Source organism: Phalangium opilio, unplaced genomic scaffold (assembly GCF_054372755.1).
Source record: "Phalangium opilio isolate 3A_F unplaced genomic scaffold, DU_Popi_V2 ptg000022l_1, whole genome shotgun sequence".
NCBI classification, from domain to species: domain Eukaryota; kingdom Metazoa; phylum Arthropoda; class Arachnida; order Opiliones; family Phalangiidae; genus Phalangium; species Phalangium opilio.
Window position 1 is genome coordinate 3,593,058 of NW_028324154.1, and position 16,555 is coordinate 3,609,612.

General features: G+C 37.1%; 1 protein-coding gene and 1 long non-coding RNA gene across 2 annotated transcripts; both read right to left on the reverse strand.

Moving 5' to 3' along the window:
- Window positions 1-4,782: 4,782 nt before the first annotated feature.
- LOC149695159 (uncharacterized) lies at window positions 4,783-5,666 on the reverse strand. Its single transcript, XR_016382525.1, has 2 exons — window positions 5,598-5,666; window positions 4,783-5,539 (listed from the first exon to the last, which is right to left on the reverse strand). It is a non-coding gene; the product is annotated as an uncharacterized LOC149695159 (long non-coding RNA).
- Window positions 5,667-15,197: 9,531 nt separating this feature from the next.
- On the reverse strand, window positions 15,198-16,176 carry LOC149695160 (uncharacterized). Its single transcript, XM_089867484.1, has 5 exons — window positions 16,005-16,176; window positions 15,858-15,934; window positions 15,609-15,716; window positions 15,346-15,542; window positions 15,198-15,270 (listed from the first exon to the last, which is right to left on the reverse strand). The coding sequence occupies exons 1-5, from the start codon at window positions 16,174-16,176 to the stop codon at window positions 15,198-15,200; spliced, it is 627 nt and encodes a 208-aa protein (XP_089723610.1).
- Window positions 16,177-16,555: the final 379 nt, after the last annotated feature.

Here is a 16,555-nt window from a genome sequence, read left to right on the forward strand (position 1 = left end):
TAGTAGATGCTGCAAGAACTATGATGGAAGAAGCCAACCTACCAACTAATCTGTGGGCAGAATTAGTTAACACAGCCGCATACTTGAAGAATAGGGTGAGGCATAGTAAGCTCGGAAATAAAGTACCCCTGGAACGTTGGACTGGGATGAAACCAAGCAGTCGTCACTTAAAGAAAATAGGATGTCTCGCCTATGTGCATATTCCGAAGCAACGCCGGAAACATAAATTCCAAAATCGGGCAAGAAAAGGGGTCCTCGTAGGATATGCACTCAGAACCAAAGGCTACCGTATATGGTACCCTGAGCAAAGAATCATACAAGAAACGAAGCACGTTACGTTCGTTGAGGATCAACTTGGCTATGGACCTAAACAAGATTCTAAACCCGACGTACATACGTTCTATGACAAGGTTGCAATCGCATCAGAAGTGGATCCTGAACCTGAAGATCCTAAACCAACAATTACCCAAGAGATTGAAGTGGAGCGTCCTCCAGCAAAGGAAGAAGGAACGCCAGGAGAAAATGCTATATCTAGAAAATTACCGCCAGGCTGGAGGCAAAAGATTCAATTCAGAAAATTAGGAAGATCGAAGGACGACTTTAATATATCCTATATCCCACCGAATCAGAACGAGGGTTTAAGATCAAAGTTTGAAGTTAAAGACTATTTGAAGGCGAACAATTTAACATATGACCTGAAATTGTTTAATTTCTGCAAGAAAGAGGTACGTCAAGCAATGGAAATGGCCTGTGATCAAGAGCAAGACGAAGTGCAAGATGAAGACGAAGAGCTGCAGGTCCGGGAGGGAGAAGAAGCATTCCATGAAGCAGTAGAGACACATTGCACTGACGTTATTATCCCGAAAACATATGAAGAAGCTTTGACATCACCTGAGCGAAGCTATTGGCAATCAGCAATGGAAGCTGAGGTTGCAACGCTAAAGGAGAGAAAGGTCATGAAAAACGTTCCCAAGCCACAGAATAAGAAGATAATAGGGTGTCGCTGGATATATGACACTAAAACTGACCTACAAGGGAAAATCATTCGCTATAGAGCCCGTTTGGTGGCGCAGGGGTTTAACCAGAAACCGGGAATTGATTATGAAGAAGCATTTGCGCCGGTCGTAAACTTCACAATTATAAGACTGTTCATTGCTCTATTCGTCGTCACCCTTGGTTGGGTGCACAGTCACCTTGATGTAAAAAACGCGTACTTGTATGGTCGTTTACCGGAGGAAGTCTATATGGCACAAATACCAGGATTTGAGATGGAAAACTCTTCGTCACATTGTTTACGGCTCTTTAAGGCACTATATGGTCTACCTCAGAGTGGGAGAGTATGGTATAAAGAACTGGATAATACTTTCAAGGATCTCGGATTTATGAAACTCCCAGGCACTAACTGCGTTTATTATATCCCAATGAAAGCGTTTGTTTTGGTTTATGTTGATGACCTTGCAGTTATAACCAAGGACGATACCATTTTGGAAGAAGTTTATCACACGTTATCCAGGGTCTATAAGATAAAAAATCTTGGACCAATATCGAAATTCTTAGGAGTAGAGTTTATCGCGGATCAACGCGGAGGAATACAGCTTCACCAGCGCGGGTATATAAAGAAGATTATGGACACCTTTCAAATCACCAGAGAAGAACCAGTTTCGCTACCATTGAACCTGGGGTTCAAGTTAGGAAGAAGTGATAGTCCAACAGACCCTGAAGATCAACAAGACATGAAGAAATACCCATACCAAGCATTAATAGGATCGCTGTTGTTTTTGGCTCTTCGGACCAGACCGGATATATTGCATGCAGTGATCACTCTGTCACAATTCAACTCCAACCCAGGAATAAACCATTGGATACACCTATACAAATTGGCCCAGTATGTTGATTCAACTAAAGACTATAGTCTTCATTACGTTAAGGAAGACCTATCCCGTTTAATTATGTATTCGGATTCGGATTGGGGAAGCAATTGGGACACCAGAAGATCCACATGCGGTTACGTTTGTTTTTGGGGATCCTGTCCATTTTCATGGCGTTCATTCCGGCAGAAGTCCGTTGCTCAATCTACGATGGAAGCCGAGTACGTTGCTCTGGCCGAGGCAACCAAGGAACTTATGTGGTTAAAAACGATTACCGACAGTATAGCTGAGCAATGTAAAATTGACTTTCCCATCCCGCTTGTGTTTTGCGATAACCAGTCAGCTATCTTCTACGCAAAGAACCCGGTTGAAAACCACCGCACGAAGCATATTGACATTAGATATCATTTCTTACGTGAAAAACTTGAAGAACAATTATTTGAATTGAACTATGTTTCTACTAAGCTAAATGTTGCGGATGTTTTTACGAAGCCCCTAGCTAAATCTAATTTTGAAAATTGTCGCGGGATGTTAAAGTTACATTAGCCACTAACCATATCATGATTTGTTTCGTTCCTATGATTATGTGATAACAAATTATGTTAAATAGGGGGAGTTTGTTGACTATACAGTAAATAATTTAACTAATTTGACGGAACTGAACCGAACTGCTCTAGCAGACGACATTAGGGTTATTCATGTTTTCTTCACAAGAGAATATTAGGATAGGCAGTTCAGTCGGTAACCAGAGTCGAGATGAGATAGTCAGTAATTTCTCCCTAGTATAAATTAATGTTTAACTATATATTTAATAAACCAAGTTCTACTAATTTAAATAAAACAATATGTTTCTAAGTACGGCGTCGTTATTGAATATTATCACAAGAGGATTCACAGATAAGCCTAACACCCCCCCTTTACATAACTAATATAACGAAGAACAAAATTATTCCGACATAAATGCTACGAGCAATGCATATTTTCAACTTTGAAACATGCAATTTAAAGACTATTTTCGTACAATTATAAGCGTATTGTATCAACACGTGCCAGCTGCTAAGCTTCAACAGAAAGATAATTCATCATAGCCTTTACCAGTATAATAAAAGGTTAAAACTACACAGCTAAAAATATGATCATCATCATTATAAAAAACAACACCACAAGGCTTCGATAGACAGATCAAGAAATATAAATATTCAACTTCTATGCCGAAACAACAGACACTTTAGACTGGCGTGTTCAAAGAATGAGAGCGACTTTGGATTAAAAAAGCAAAGATATCAAAGAAATAACCTTCGTATTGGTTGAGCGAGTGTCTATAGAACGTCAAGCTGTACCAAGGCCAAACAATACATGTCAATTATTTGGTTTCCCTGCATAATTATACAACGGCTTGGCAAGCCTTGCCTTCAAGTTCATCAACACAATAGAAGTTCATAACAGATATGAATTCGCTAAAAAAAACTTTTTTGAACAAAAGTTGCTTCAACGTTATTAAAATTTAGAACAGCAATGGTTTGTTACTAAAATTATGTACTTTACTATGTTGGGAGTTTGGGCGCACTCCTGTAAGCCAAGCTTCTGGGCGACAAAGTTTTGAGGGAATAAGGGACTTGTCAGCATGCCTACCCTACAGGAACTGACTACCCCGTGTCCGCGGGTGGTGAAATACCCCAAATCCCCCCTCCTTCACCACCCGATTAAACCTCAAGTACTTCACTCGTAACTCTAAAAAACCCAACTGTGATTAACCGCATAATCACCTTGGACTTCAATTTAAATTTCCATCGAAACACCTTATGAACGTTATTTTACGGACGTTTGCCAAACAAAACGAGCTCGGTAGAATTAGTAAAATAAAGCTGTCAATTAATGACGTTAAGCAGTAATGCTATCTGAGTTCAAAAGTAATAAATATAAAAAAAATAAAATGGACTGGAGATGTCGCTACCAAACACAAGGCACATCACTAAATCTCTGAACTAAATTGCACATTCTACATTAACAAAACAAAATCACGCGCGATGGAGCTAGTAAAAAAGCTACCGATTAATGACATTAACCACTAACGCCATCTTAGTTCAATAGTATTAAATATTGAAAAAATAAAATACAACTGGATTGAAGATGTCACTAACAAAATACAAGGCGCTTCATTAACTCTCTGAGCTAAACTGCAGATTCTACACCAACAAATCACTACCCTTTTTAAAAAGCATCTTTGAGTATATTAGCAGTATTTTAACAAACTCCCCCTTCCCTTTTTTATACCTAAAATAATTTAACATTAAAACCCATGCTTACTATTTTTCTGGCTATTATATATTCTCAATTTTACAGTCCTAGGATTAAATGTGTATAAATATTTTTTCATCATTGAATTATTCACTTGAGAGATTAACAAAATGATTATTGGTGCTCTAACGTTAATGTTGAACTTTTCACACTTTTTAAGTCCAACCTTCACGTATGACTGTCTTTGAACATTTTTTTAATCCCTCTCATGTATTCATAGTGAAGCTTACATTTTAGATTCAGTTAAAATTAATTATAGCTATTCATAGCTTTTCCCTGTTAAGGTCTATTTTTTGCCAGCCAGGACGCAATCACTAATTATTCTCAAAAGCCTTTCTGGTGTCAAAAATAATTTTCTTTCTAAAGTTATGAATGAAACCCTTAAAAAAAAACGCAACTATTAGCTTTGAACGTGAAAACAAAATTTTTATTTACTGGAAAATAATTATAATGAATACCATAAATAAATAACAACCAGGGAAATATAATTCCAAATTGCGTGCTATAAATAAACGTAGCAATTATCAATCCAAATGTGTTTTTAAAATAAATCTTTAGCACATTCCAATAAAATAATCATGCGTGTTTAAACCTTGACAAAAAGTTTAACCAAAATATTCTTAAAGCAATTTATTGTTTTAATGACTTTTAAGTAATTACTGAACAGCCATAACTTTAAAAAATTACAATTTATATTTTAACTATTATATAAAATAAATAATATTATTAACCCTAACTTTTGTCATCAATAAACTACTGTAACTCTCATTTGACTTTATTTATCAAAGGTAAAATAGTTACCATTAGTTTCATAAATACTAGTAAATAATTTGTTGGTCCTGGTATTTCCTATATTCAATGATAAATCTAAGCACAGTTCCATTGCCAGACTCCCCTAGTACGCTGGCTAATCATTTATCATCTATCCCAATGGCTAAATCCAATTAAGATTGTACTTAAGGACATAGCTAAAATTAAAATATGCCAAACTACCACACTATACAGAAGAGAAAATCTTTTTAAGACGCGCCAAAGGAGGGGCCCTTTGCATTAAAACTGAATGGCTAAATGTATTCCTGTTATTGTATATCAAGTTATTATGAAATTGCCATCTTTTCCAAAATACTACAAAATATTATATTGCCAAATTATTGCTAGTTGTCTTATTTAATCATGTCATTTTTAACAAAAAAATTTACCATTTTATTTTCTTAAATTAGGTTAAAGTTAGAGCACCACAAAAGATGGTATTCTATATGTTGAATCTTGTGTAAAGGTTAAGAGAAATATCCGTTCTGAATAAGATGTTGTTGACACAATGACATTGGAAATGGGGTTCAAAATTTGCCTGAAAGCAACTGGTATATTCTGGTCTGGGTTCATCACAAATAGTCAATCTTTGTCATGACATCACACCCTCGTATATCTTACTTCATCAGCTCAAATTAAGATTAAAAATATTGATGTGACGTCCTATTAGCTACTATTGAATGACAAACTATTTCCATTTCTGCAGCATGCGGGAATGAGCACTGAAATAAATTTACCACCACATGTACGCAAAATTAATAAAAATTAAGACCGAAGTAACAGATATTAATCAAAACGCGTCTTGGATTTAACCAAGACCTAAAAAGTATCGATAAGAACAAGGTTAATCACTTGACTGAATGCGCAGATATTGAAACTTTTTTTTTAATTAAAACTTACATGCTTAAGAAACTATGTTCCATCACCCTATTCCATTGAATAAACTTACTTTACTGGTAGTAAATTTTTTCCCTCTCAATAATTTGAAAAATTTACTTATCTCGGGTTTTCGAGCACAATTCCATTCCCCGAAAACATTTTATAACTACATTTATTATCACTTTTAAGAGTTTTCGTGTGGAAAAATACCTTATAACTAGTAACTACACGTAACAATGACAAAACGATTTAGGGTAGTCTGCTTTAGCTTCTGCTGCGCCCGATACGAACAAGGAGGATGTATAGTTGTATGCCCCCCTTGATAGAAGTACGCCTTGTGCCATTCTCATGCCTTGTCTTTCGCTGGCCTCGTCACCAAGGCAGTAGCCCACTCAATTACGCGTTAAGCTGCTCGAGAATTCTGTGTGAATTACTTTTTAAGGTATTCGTCAGCAAATAGTAATTGTTTTTGAGAGCACTCCTCGCCTTGAAATAGGTCAACTACGAAATAATTAGACCAAATTGAAGTTTAAATATTCGAACAAATGTTATTTTATAAATATCTTCTACCATTTCAATTTCTATAAAACTGTTCTACCAAATGCATAAAGAGTGCTACCAGAAGTCTCTGGGGCTACTAGAAATACAACATTTACTATAGGAAGATTCGCAGCGACAAGTTTAAAAATCCCATATTCCTTTAAAAACCGTTAATGCATTATCCTTGTTCCTGAAGATATACAGACTAAGTAGCAGAGTCGAGCCACAGCGTCGTTGATCACGCGACTCGGTGAACGCGGGCTATTTTTCAAAATAACCAAGTCATAATTTTCAGGCTACGACCACGCTTAAGTTAACAATTACAACAAAGAAAATCAAAAAAATAACGAATATCATGCACGCCCCTACTGCTTGCGAACCATAGAAACGCCATGGCAGAACCGTTTGACCATTGTCTGTCGTACCGTTGCTATAGACCCTTTTTACGTAAAAAAGAGATGTCAATCCTTAGTATCGGGACATATGGGAGGGGGGGGTTTGACCCCTCGCCGTCTCTGCTCTATTTATGATATTTCCATCGACTCGACTCACTCGAGCGAGATGGAAGGCAAAGTTTTACCCCCGTGTCTTTCCATGTCGAAGTGGTCTATTAACATAAGTCAGTTTAACCAAGAGTAAAAATCATAACGTCCATGTTGAATGTGCTGCCATTGTTGAAATTTGCACTAAAATTAACAAAAGGTTTCACTATGGAGCGTTCAGGGCATGAAAGGGGATATGTTAGCAAGCTATTAACGACACAATGTCATACACGTACTCTCTTAAAAGTGGTAATAAATGTAGTTATAAAATGTTTTCGGGGAATGGAATTGTGCTCGAAAACCCGAGATAAGTAAATTTTTCAAATTATTGAGAGGGAAAAAATTTACTACCAGTAAAGTAAGTTTATTCAATGGAATAGGGTGATGGAACATACTTTCTTAAGCATGTAAGTTTTAATTAAAAAAAAAGTTTCAATATCTGCGCATTCAGTCAAGTGATTAACCTTGTTCTTATCGATACTTTTTAGGTCTTGGTTAAATCCAAGACGCGTTTTGATTAATACATTGAAGAACCCATTCAGCCTTCAGGACCCTGATGACCCCAGTCGTAGTAAGGCTTTGAAGGTTCTTAAGGAACAACTAGCATTCAGTAATGAATTGTCTAAGTTAGCTAAAGCACACCAGAAAAAATACTATGACCTCCGCTATTACCCTCTTGAGTTTGAGGTAGGAACATTAGTATGGATGGAAAGGCATCCTTTATCAAGTACGACAGGTCAGCTTATGAAAAAGCTTAGTCCTAAATGGGCAGGTCCCTTTAAAATAGTATCACAACATTCTCCCGTTGTCTACGAGTTAGAAGATGCTAACTCAGGGCAGAATATAGGGAAAGTTAACTTAGGGTATTTAAACTTTACTGGACAAACGTAGCTGTCTTCGATAATGCCGGAGATGCCCCTACTCCCTAGTCCGAAGCTGCAGATGATCCTGGGTCTAGTCCCGCAACAAACGGTGGTGCCATGGGCCACCTTCCAACGGTGACTTCCTCAACTACGTCATCTGAATCATCAACATCTTCTACGTCACCGTCACCTCAGGACGGTCAGGAAGTCGATCAACCGATCATTCCTGCTATCCCAGATGTCCTTCAAACCTCGACATCAACTACTCTAGAAGATCAAGCAGCGGATCAACAGATCCCTCCTGCAGTTCGAGATGATTCACATCTGATCCCTACTGCAGTTCGAGATGATTCACATCTCCCTACAGACTCTGATAGTGAACCGGGTATGGCCCTTTTTGAAGACCCTCCTCTCCTCCTTCGTACTAACCACGACATGAGGGCTTTTCATCTCGATCATCCCACTAACGATAGTCCGCCTTCTGCGGCAGGGGAGGCTTCCAGGTCTGATCATGAATCAGTCGTGGAAACTAAGCTACATGCACCAACTTCCAGTTTTACAGAAGAAATTCTAACGCCGGAGGACAAATCAATGTCTTCTGACAAATCCATATCGGAACCGGCGTTACGCCATTCTCCGTCTTCTGGTTTTTCAGAAGAAACCGTACCTCCTGAACCGATTTCTACTCCTTCGGAGGAAATATCTACCCCTGAATAGATACCTCAATCAAAATCCCAATCACAGCGTGTGTCTGACAGTTCATCGACCACGTTGTCGGAATCAATGAGAACTCCCCGTCTAAACAGGGCTACATTACCCGACATTTATTTAGAACCTTTTAAATTGGGATGGCGACGAGAGGTATGTAAGAGGGCGACGGTTCTGCCCAGAGGTCATGAAGTTGATATCTACTATCGACCTCCTGATGATAAAAGGTTAAGGTCACCTTATGAGGTTCAAGTTTACCTTAACAATAATAACGTCACGAACCTAAAAAGGGAATACTTCTGTTTCTCCCGAGAGCCAATCTCCTTTTTCCCATGGGAGTTTATTTCCCAAGCCTCTAAGAGACGCTATTAATATTGTCTACTTTCAGATGGCTTCAAGTATCCCTACTCCAAATTGGAAATTTGAACTTCCAAGGGAAATGAAACAATCAGAACATAGCACAAAGAAACCTAAGAGCAAGACCGAATTGTCAATTCAAATATTGGAACAATATTGTCCAGAGGGTGAACATACAATTGAGAAGTGCCTAAACTGCAACGAGATTGGACATAGAGCCAATGATTGTTATATGCCTAATCGTTATTCGAATTCTAAAGTTGCTTGTTCAATATGCTATACGGGAGGGCACACCGCTAAGGACTGCCCTTTCAAAGACGAAGACTCGTTGATTATAGATGTCCCAAGAAAAGAAATTCAAGATTTAACTAATCCTGCCGGAGAGAATCTTCGTACCTCTCCCTCAGTCGATCAAAACACGCACTTAGAAATTGTGGACCCTGTTCCTCTGCAGGAAGGGATTTTTGATCTCTATTCCCTTACCCCGTATTTAAAGTCGCCTCCGCGTCAACTGGGTAGGAATGAACTTGTAACTGTCTACCCCAAAGTTAGGGCCTCCGGTCTTCAACATTCTACTTCCCTAGGAAAAGAACCTTTAAAGCTGAACGCTAGTCCTACTCCCCTCCCACTTACTCCTTCCCAACAATGGAGGCCACTAGCAGAGGCAGAATGGGACCAGGCGAACTGGGAAAGATTTGGATCCTAAAGAACTCATTCCATCCAAAATTCCTACAGCAAAACATCCAATGATATTGTCAACCGTAGTTTGCTGGAGATGTAGGAAAGTAGGTTACCATGTTGTGTCCGACTGCCCAGGGAAGAGGAGTAAGGTGGCGGTTGAACGAAGAAAAGCCCGCCAAATTGCGCGAAGGTCACAAAAAGAAAGCCAATCAGCAGTAACCGAAGATTGAAAAAAAAAATTTGTGATAATGTCTTTACCCCTGCTAAAATATTCAAGGTTCCTCGGGGTAACCTTTTCCTTTTTTTCTTTCCATATTCTGTTGTTAAAAGATAGTTCCTAAAGAGGGGGGATGTAGCATGGCTGCCAGATTCCTGGGAGTTTCTACTCCTAGGGTCTGGCAAGGTGTATTAGCCTCCATGCAACATGTTCCCCCTCCTTTTGTGATTCTGAGAAAGTTTCTTAGTCAGTCGTTAGTCAGCTCTCGGAACGAGCAGTTTTTTGTTTGTTACTTTACGGTCAAGTTACGCTATAGTCGGGTTAAGCCCTTTTCGATTAATAAAATTTAAGAAGATTTGTTTCTTCTGTTTTGACTAAAAAGTAAGTTGTCTTTATTCTTTTTATGGCCCTCGGGAGCTTTCTCCATTAGTTAAATTATTCTACGGAGGGTTACAACTTCATGAAAAAAAAGACATAACATTGTTCTAAATACGTTCCTAATTTGCTGTTCTAAAAATATCATTCTGTTTATAACAAGTTAGATAAATTGTAAGAAGTTACTAATGAAAAAAAAACATATATGTAAATACTATGTAATTAGTTAAGCCTTTAAATATTTTTTGTATTGTGGAGGTTTCAATTTGAGTAGGGCACATACGTCCGCGACAAGGATGCGATTAGTCAGGGTTCAGTATGTGTTTAAGCAGGGAAGGAAGTGAGGTTTACTTGGGAGGTGACGGAAGGGGTGTGGGGGGGACACGGGGCAGTCGGCACCTATGGTAGGATCGCCAACATGTGTCTTATTCCCTCAAACTTTGACGCCCAGAAGCTTGGCTTACAGGAGTGCACCACACTCCCGTCTAGCCTGTAAATATTGTAACAAACACACGTTACCGCCGAGATTGAGGGGGAAAATGCAGCAGGCGACGCGAGTTAGGGGATATAACGGACGGACGGCTGGCAAAAAGGGGCCGTCGGAATGGTCCGTGGAGCCAAGCGGTTAGAATAGTCAATCTCGTATGAAATTGTGTGAATATTTATATAAAGGAAATAAATAAATTTCAAGTACAAAGTAAGAAGTCTTTATGTTATTTATTTAACTATCGGAACCCATCGATATGTCCTGCTCACGTCTCCTACATGTAAGCTCTCCGTTACAAAACAAATCCAACAAAATCAATTAATGTTATGGTAATAAAGTATTGCAAATAGGAATTAGCGGAGTGAAACATAAGTCGAGACTGAATGATGACCTGTTGCTCAAAAACGTCTAGTATTATGATTTAAATAAAAGTGAGTTTATTTTAACTTTATCACGTAGGTTTCTCGATGTAAATTAGTTTCTGATTTTTTTAATATATAAAAGACAATTGCGTTTGACAACTACGTAATGTATACTTAAGGTGATATTAGGCAATTAACTTTCGTAGACAAATGTATGCGTCTGTTTTATTGGTATTAGGGTGAAGGAGGACTGGCATTCAGGTGCCATGAATTATATGTTCTTAAGCATTATTTGTATAAATGATCATTTTAAAATTGTATTAATATTCATTTCAAATATGACTCTTTAAATATATGTATTTAACCTAAAATCCTGAATAATAAAAAGGCTTTTATATTGTTATCTGTGCTGCAGTTTTAAATGAAGATTCCCGATATGTGATTTTTCAATTGTACATTTTAAGGTGTTACGATGCAAGATTTAAATGTTTAAATATTTGGTAAAACTCTCATTTTGTATGACCTATTCAAAAATGTGTATCAATTTAAACTTTGATGATTTATTTACTGGCTACTACCCCTTAAACAGTGTTTCTTTTGACTTTTCACGGCTAGTCACAAATAATCCTAGTAAAATAGGTTATGACCTCAGCAAACTTTAACGAAGATTCGATTAGAAAATGTCCCGACCTAAGGACTAGTAAGCCTATTGATGATTCAATGGTGATATTTTCATCTTACATTGCCTACTTTCTGATCAAAGGGATCAGTCATTAAATTTTCGTGTAGCTCAATGTATTCAAGGGAAAATGCCACGCACAAATGAGTTGTGACAATAAAACAACATTCGAATGGATAGAAAATGGGGAGTCAACATATTCTTGGGTTTTACTATTATTTCTATAACAGTTCTCTTGAGGTTGGACATTTGGCAACTATATGTATATATTCTTCTGCTAGGTCGTGTTTGGCAGTCGATGAAGTTAAAAAACTACGTTCTCCATGTATTGGTAACTTCCATTTACTAAAATGAACACGTTAGTGACGGAAGAAAATATTAATATCCATGAAATTCGTACTGTTGAGGTCAAAAATTCGTTACTAATACCAGAAGGGAATAAGAGAGAAGGGAGACATTAGAGCCTGCTATGGTAACGGGAGTCCGACCAACCTCAAGAAAACCGCGAAAACTTTGCGCAAGTACACAGCTTTTAACCAATTTACTGCAAAAATAGTTCTTTAAGTTCTCCGCGGTATCGGCCCATACGTCTGCTAGACTTTCATTCTCCAAAGGCTTAGGGCTGTCGATGTTTCGTTCTTGCGTAATTATAACCTCAAGTATGTATTTTATTGAAATTAATTTGTATTTTTTAATATTAATTCAGAATAATTAGTTTTCATCTATTTATTACCTTCAAATTATCTGATTTTGGTATGTTTTCAATACCAGTGTATCTAAATTAATTGCACAGCTTGATTTCGTTTATCAACATGAAATTCGGCCATTTTTATCTCCTTCAATGTAAAGTTGTAAACAAAACTACTTTTTATACGTCAACCGAGACGTCACCTTCTTATCTGACGTCACAGCTATGACAGAAGTTTGATAGCCAATCAGTGAAGGGTAGTTGATTTGAGGTTGGTAAGACTGTTGTTACGAGTGTAAAGCATTATGGAGATATAAAGTGTGTCCCTTCTCTCTTATTCCCCTCTGCTAATACGTTACGGCAAAGAATGTTGGCAGTGGACCGAACTAATTTTTAATGGGATGATAGTATCAGTTTAATTTTCTTCATGTCAAGCACGCTCACCAGGCCCAATTACGGAGCTCTGACCAATAACATTAAAGGGAGCCATCGGAGGGTTTGCACTTCTTTCCCGCGGATATCCGAGCCCTCTTCTAGCTACGAGTGGAGTGAATAGAAAGTATCCCCGTTTTTTTAATTTAACTACTTTTTGTGGAAATGGGACACAATTTTTTGAAGCCGTGAGTTGGCTGCTATGATCGCCATCTATTGCTTAAATAAATTATAGCTTCTCTAGTTTTGAGTCTGTCTCGTGTTTTTTTATTCCAAGATTTTAAGCCTTGGCGTAGCTAGCTTAGGGTTAATTGAGTTAGTGAGTACTTTGTACTGTTGATCAAAATGCCTTGTTCTTGTAGAACCAATTGCTTAAGCAATAAAAATAGAAACGTTTGCCAATGCCGAACGGAAATCTTAAAATGCTCAAGTTTATGTACTTGTCGGGAGAAATTGGAGTGCTGTAATGGCAAAATCGATGTATGCGCAGGTGGTAGTGGTATGGGTAATGAGCCCCCAAGGAAAAGAATTAGAATCGGTCGCCCTAAGATAAAGAACTCGAAAATTCCCCATCATGCCGCTGCCAGTAGGCCCAAACAATATGATAATGAAGTACCCCAATCCAACAATGTAGAAGAAGCCTCTTTGATTCCTAACGACCCAACGGCTTCCATTGTAGCTAATGAGGTATTCAGTTTTTTTTGTTTTATTTCATTGTTTATTTTATTCAACGAGTTTGGTGGTGGTAAGGCTACACATTTTAGGCTATAAATGACCTGTCCGTTCTGTACGATAATAAGGTTGTAAGAAAATCTGCGGGACTTTAGTTTTTTTGAGCGTGATAGCTCATATCAATGATTTCCTATAAGTAACTTGTTCTGGGGTATTTAGAAGAGAATATTCAATGTTTGTACAAGATTTTATTCCATAATGTATCGATCGTAAACGTAATTCATATAATTCAGCAGAGTGAGACTCACAATCGTGTAGATCTGCAAACCTCACAGCAGCGCAGGTCTGAATATTAATTGAAAAAATCCAAGACCATTAGGATAATGAAGTATTTGGAAACTTCAGAGGACCTTGAAGAACCATGGGAAAAAATTGTTAATCAATTAAGCGCAGATGATATTAAGCCTCCACAACGAAATCCCATCCCTAATGTTGACCCTCCACCACCTAACCCAGGAGAAGGAAATGATGCCCTATGGTGTAAGTGTGGCAATTGCCAAGAGATGCCAACCCCAGAAGAGAGGAAATGTTGCTCGAGGAGAAGAAACACTGGTTGCATGACAGATAGCCCAGATTTGGAAAATTTAATTTTGAATAGAGGAGTATTGGATATCCAAATGGAAATGAGACAAAATTTAGTGCACCTTCTCCTGGACGGGGATGTTAATAGAAAATACAGGAATGCTGCTTACAGGCAGTATATTTATTGGCAATGGGGTAAGCTTGGCCAAGGGAATCGGCGAGTTATACCTTCCTGTGTAGTATGGAAAATTAGAGTAAGGTATCCCAATCCAAAAGATATTTACACAGGATATAAATAAAACCGTTATCTTTCTTTAGGGGGTTATTATTGGTGGTTTTCACAAATTCATCTTTGAAAATTAAAACATTTGATTAGGTTTTCTTTCATAATTGTTTTTAGCGAGTTCATTCTGTTAAAAAGTTAAGACTGTGGCTCTCTGCAAACTTTAAAAAAAACCCGCAGATACATTGTATTCTCTTAGAATGGAGCTACGCCAATTAATGATTTTCAACACCTTAACTTGAAGGCAGCGACTATATATATATATATATATATATATATATATATATATATATATATATATATATAGTCGCTGCCTTCAAGTTAAGGTGTTGAAAATCCTTAATTGGCGTATATATATATATATATATATATATATATATATTCAAATTTACAAATTAATTTCTGGTAAAGTTTTTTCTACAAATTTGCAATGCTTAGCAAGATCAGCCAGCAATTAATGTCTGGGAGGGCAAGGAACCTTAGCAATGTTCTTCCTATTCATCGTTATAGCAGGGTCTTCTGGAAACATATCCAAAACATTGCGAACAACTTCGCGCGACATTGTGGGGTCCATAAGATTTCTTGCTTGCTGATGTCTTTTGGGTATTTTAACTAGGACAACAGTCCATCTCGACGTAGATTTCGAAAACTTCGACTTCATTCTGGGAAAAATTTATGTCAACTATAAATTGAGAAAGAAAAGTTAATTATATTAATTTTACCTAGTTGTTCCATTTTTATTAATCGCCACTGGGTGAGAAAGGCTACTATTATGGTCAAGGACGGCCAAAATATTCCTTGCTATATATCCTTTCCATCTAAAATGTTTTTTAATATTTAGCATATAACTTATGACAATACTAATACTATATTCTTACGGATAATTTAGTCTTTTTGGGGCGTACTTCAACAATACGCTATGGTATGATTCCAAAGCCCCTGTATGTCTGCAATAAGTGTTATTTCCAGATCATTATCAATTAGCTATGCTAAATTACCAAAAAAAGTTAAAAAAAAACAACCTGAAATTCTTATAATATGGAAAATCTTTTAGGAACTGTTTGTCGCAAACGATTTTTCGCAACTCAATGAATGGCAAGGTATTGTTTCGCAGCCATGGCTTTACACGATCGTCCTCATTAATTTCCTCATGCCTACATTCACCGTAAGGAAAATTGTGAACATTTTGGACATGGTGCAAATGAGAAATCCATAGCATCTTAAGAAATTTTCAAACATTTTTAAAAAATTTAAATCAAACCAAAGCTACACTTAAATCCCTCACTATCATTGTGTTAGCGTCATTTTCACAGTTCTTAGCGCACCACCAAAAATGCGTCACAAGATCATGAATCCATTCAGCAATGACATTACACCCATTTTGTTTAGATACCTAGGCAATAAGTTTAAATGGATTTTGAGTGCCAAGTAACACAATTCTTGAAAATTCAAAATAACTAAAGATAAACACTATCTGACTCTACGGCTACAGTGTATTGACTCCAAATTATTATTCAAAATTAGATTCACATACCGCAGCAAGACGTTTTTTGAGTATTTTCGCGACGTACCAGATGTCATGGGAGTGTTTAATATGTGGGTATTCGTTCCCTGTCATAATTTGTGATAGATATAATTTTAGTTCCATAATAAATCATATTATCAAATCTTGAGGTTTTACTCATAATAGCCCTGATTTGGATGTGTACATTTGTCACTACTTCAGCTATGGTGCAATGTTGTTCCAGCTTGTTAATTAGCCCTCTGAAACACAAAGCCTCCATATTGCCGCTTTTGTTATCTGTGAGACGACAATCAGCAAACTCCACAGCTAAAATTTTTTGAGTCTCCATGTCTATTGCAGTGTACGTGCAGTGCTTTGCTGAGTACCCGGGAGAATCATTACGAGCATCGCAACAAATTATCAAACTTTCTTTTCTGGTAGCAAGCATTGACACCTTGACAAATAAAAGGTGAAACAATTAATTTTAATTTCAAATTTCCTAGTAAAACTGAATTCCTAGCTTTCACTTACTTGCTCAGAATCAGGGTTGTTTGATTTATATCACTGATTTAAATCATGATTTTTTTTAAAAAAATCATTTGATTAAAATCAAGAATATATTTTTATTTTTAAAAAATGTTTTCTAAGATGCCAAGGAGTAGTTTAAGTAACTCGAGAAGAAACTTAATTAAAAAAGACTTAAAATTAAAAATAATCGTGGTTTTGGT

What these genes read in the sequence shown, in the direction of transcription:
- LOC149695160 (XM_089867484.1), bottom strand. Translation starts at nt 16,176, where the DNA reads ATGGAGACTCAAAAAATTTTAGCTGTGGAGTTTGCTGATTGTCGTCTC. An exon ending in ATGACGCTAACACAATGATA is followed by an intron (nt 15,543 to 15,608) that starts GTGAGGGATTTA and finishes AAATTTCTTAAG; the next exon opens with ATGCTATGGATTTCTCATTT. An exon ending in CCATATTATAAGAATTTCAG is followed by an intron (nt 15,271 to 15,345) that starts GTTGTTTTTTTT and finishes CACTTATTGCAG; the next exon opens with ACATACAGGGGCTTTGGAAT.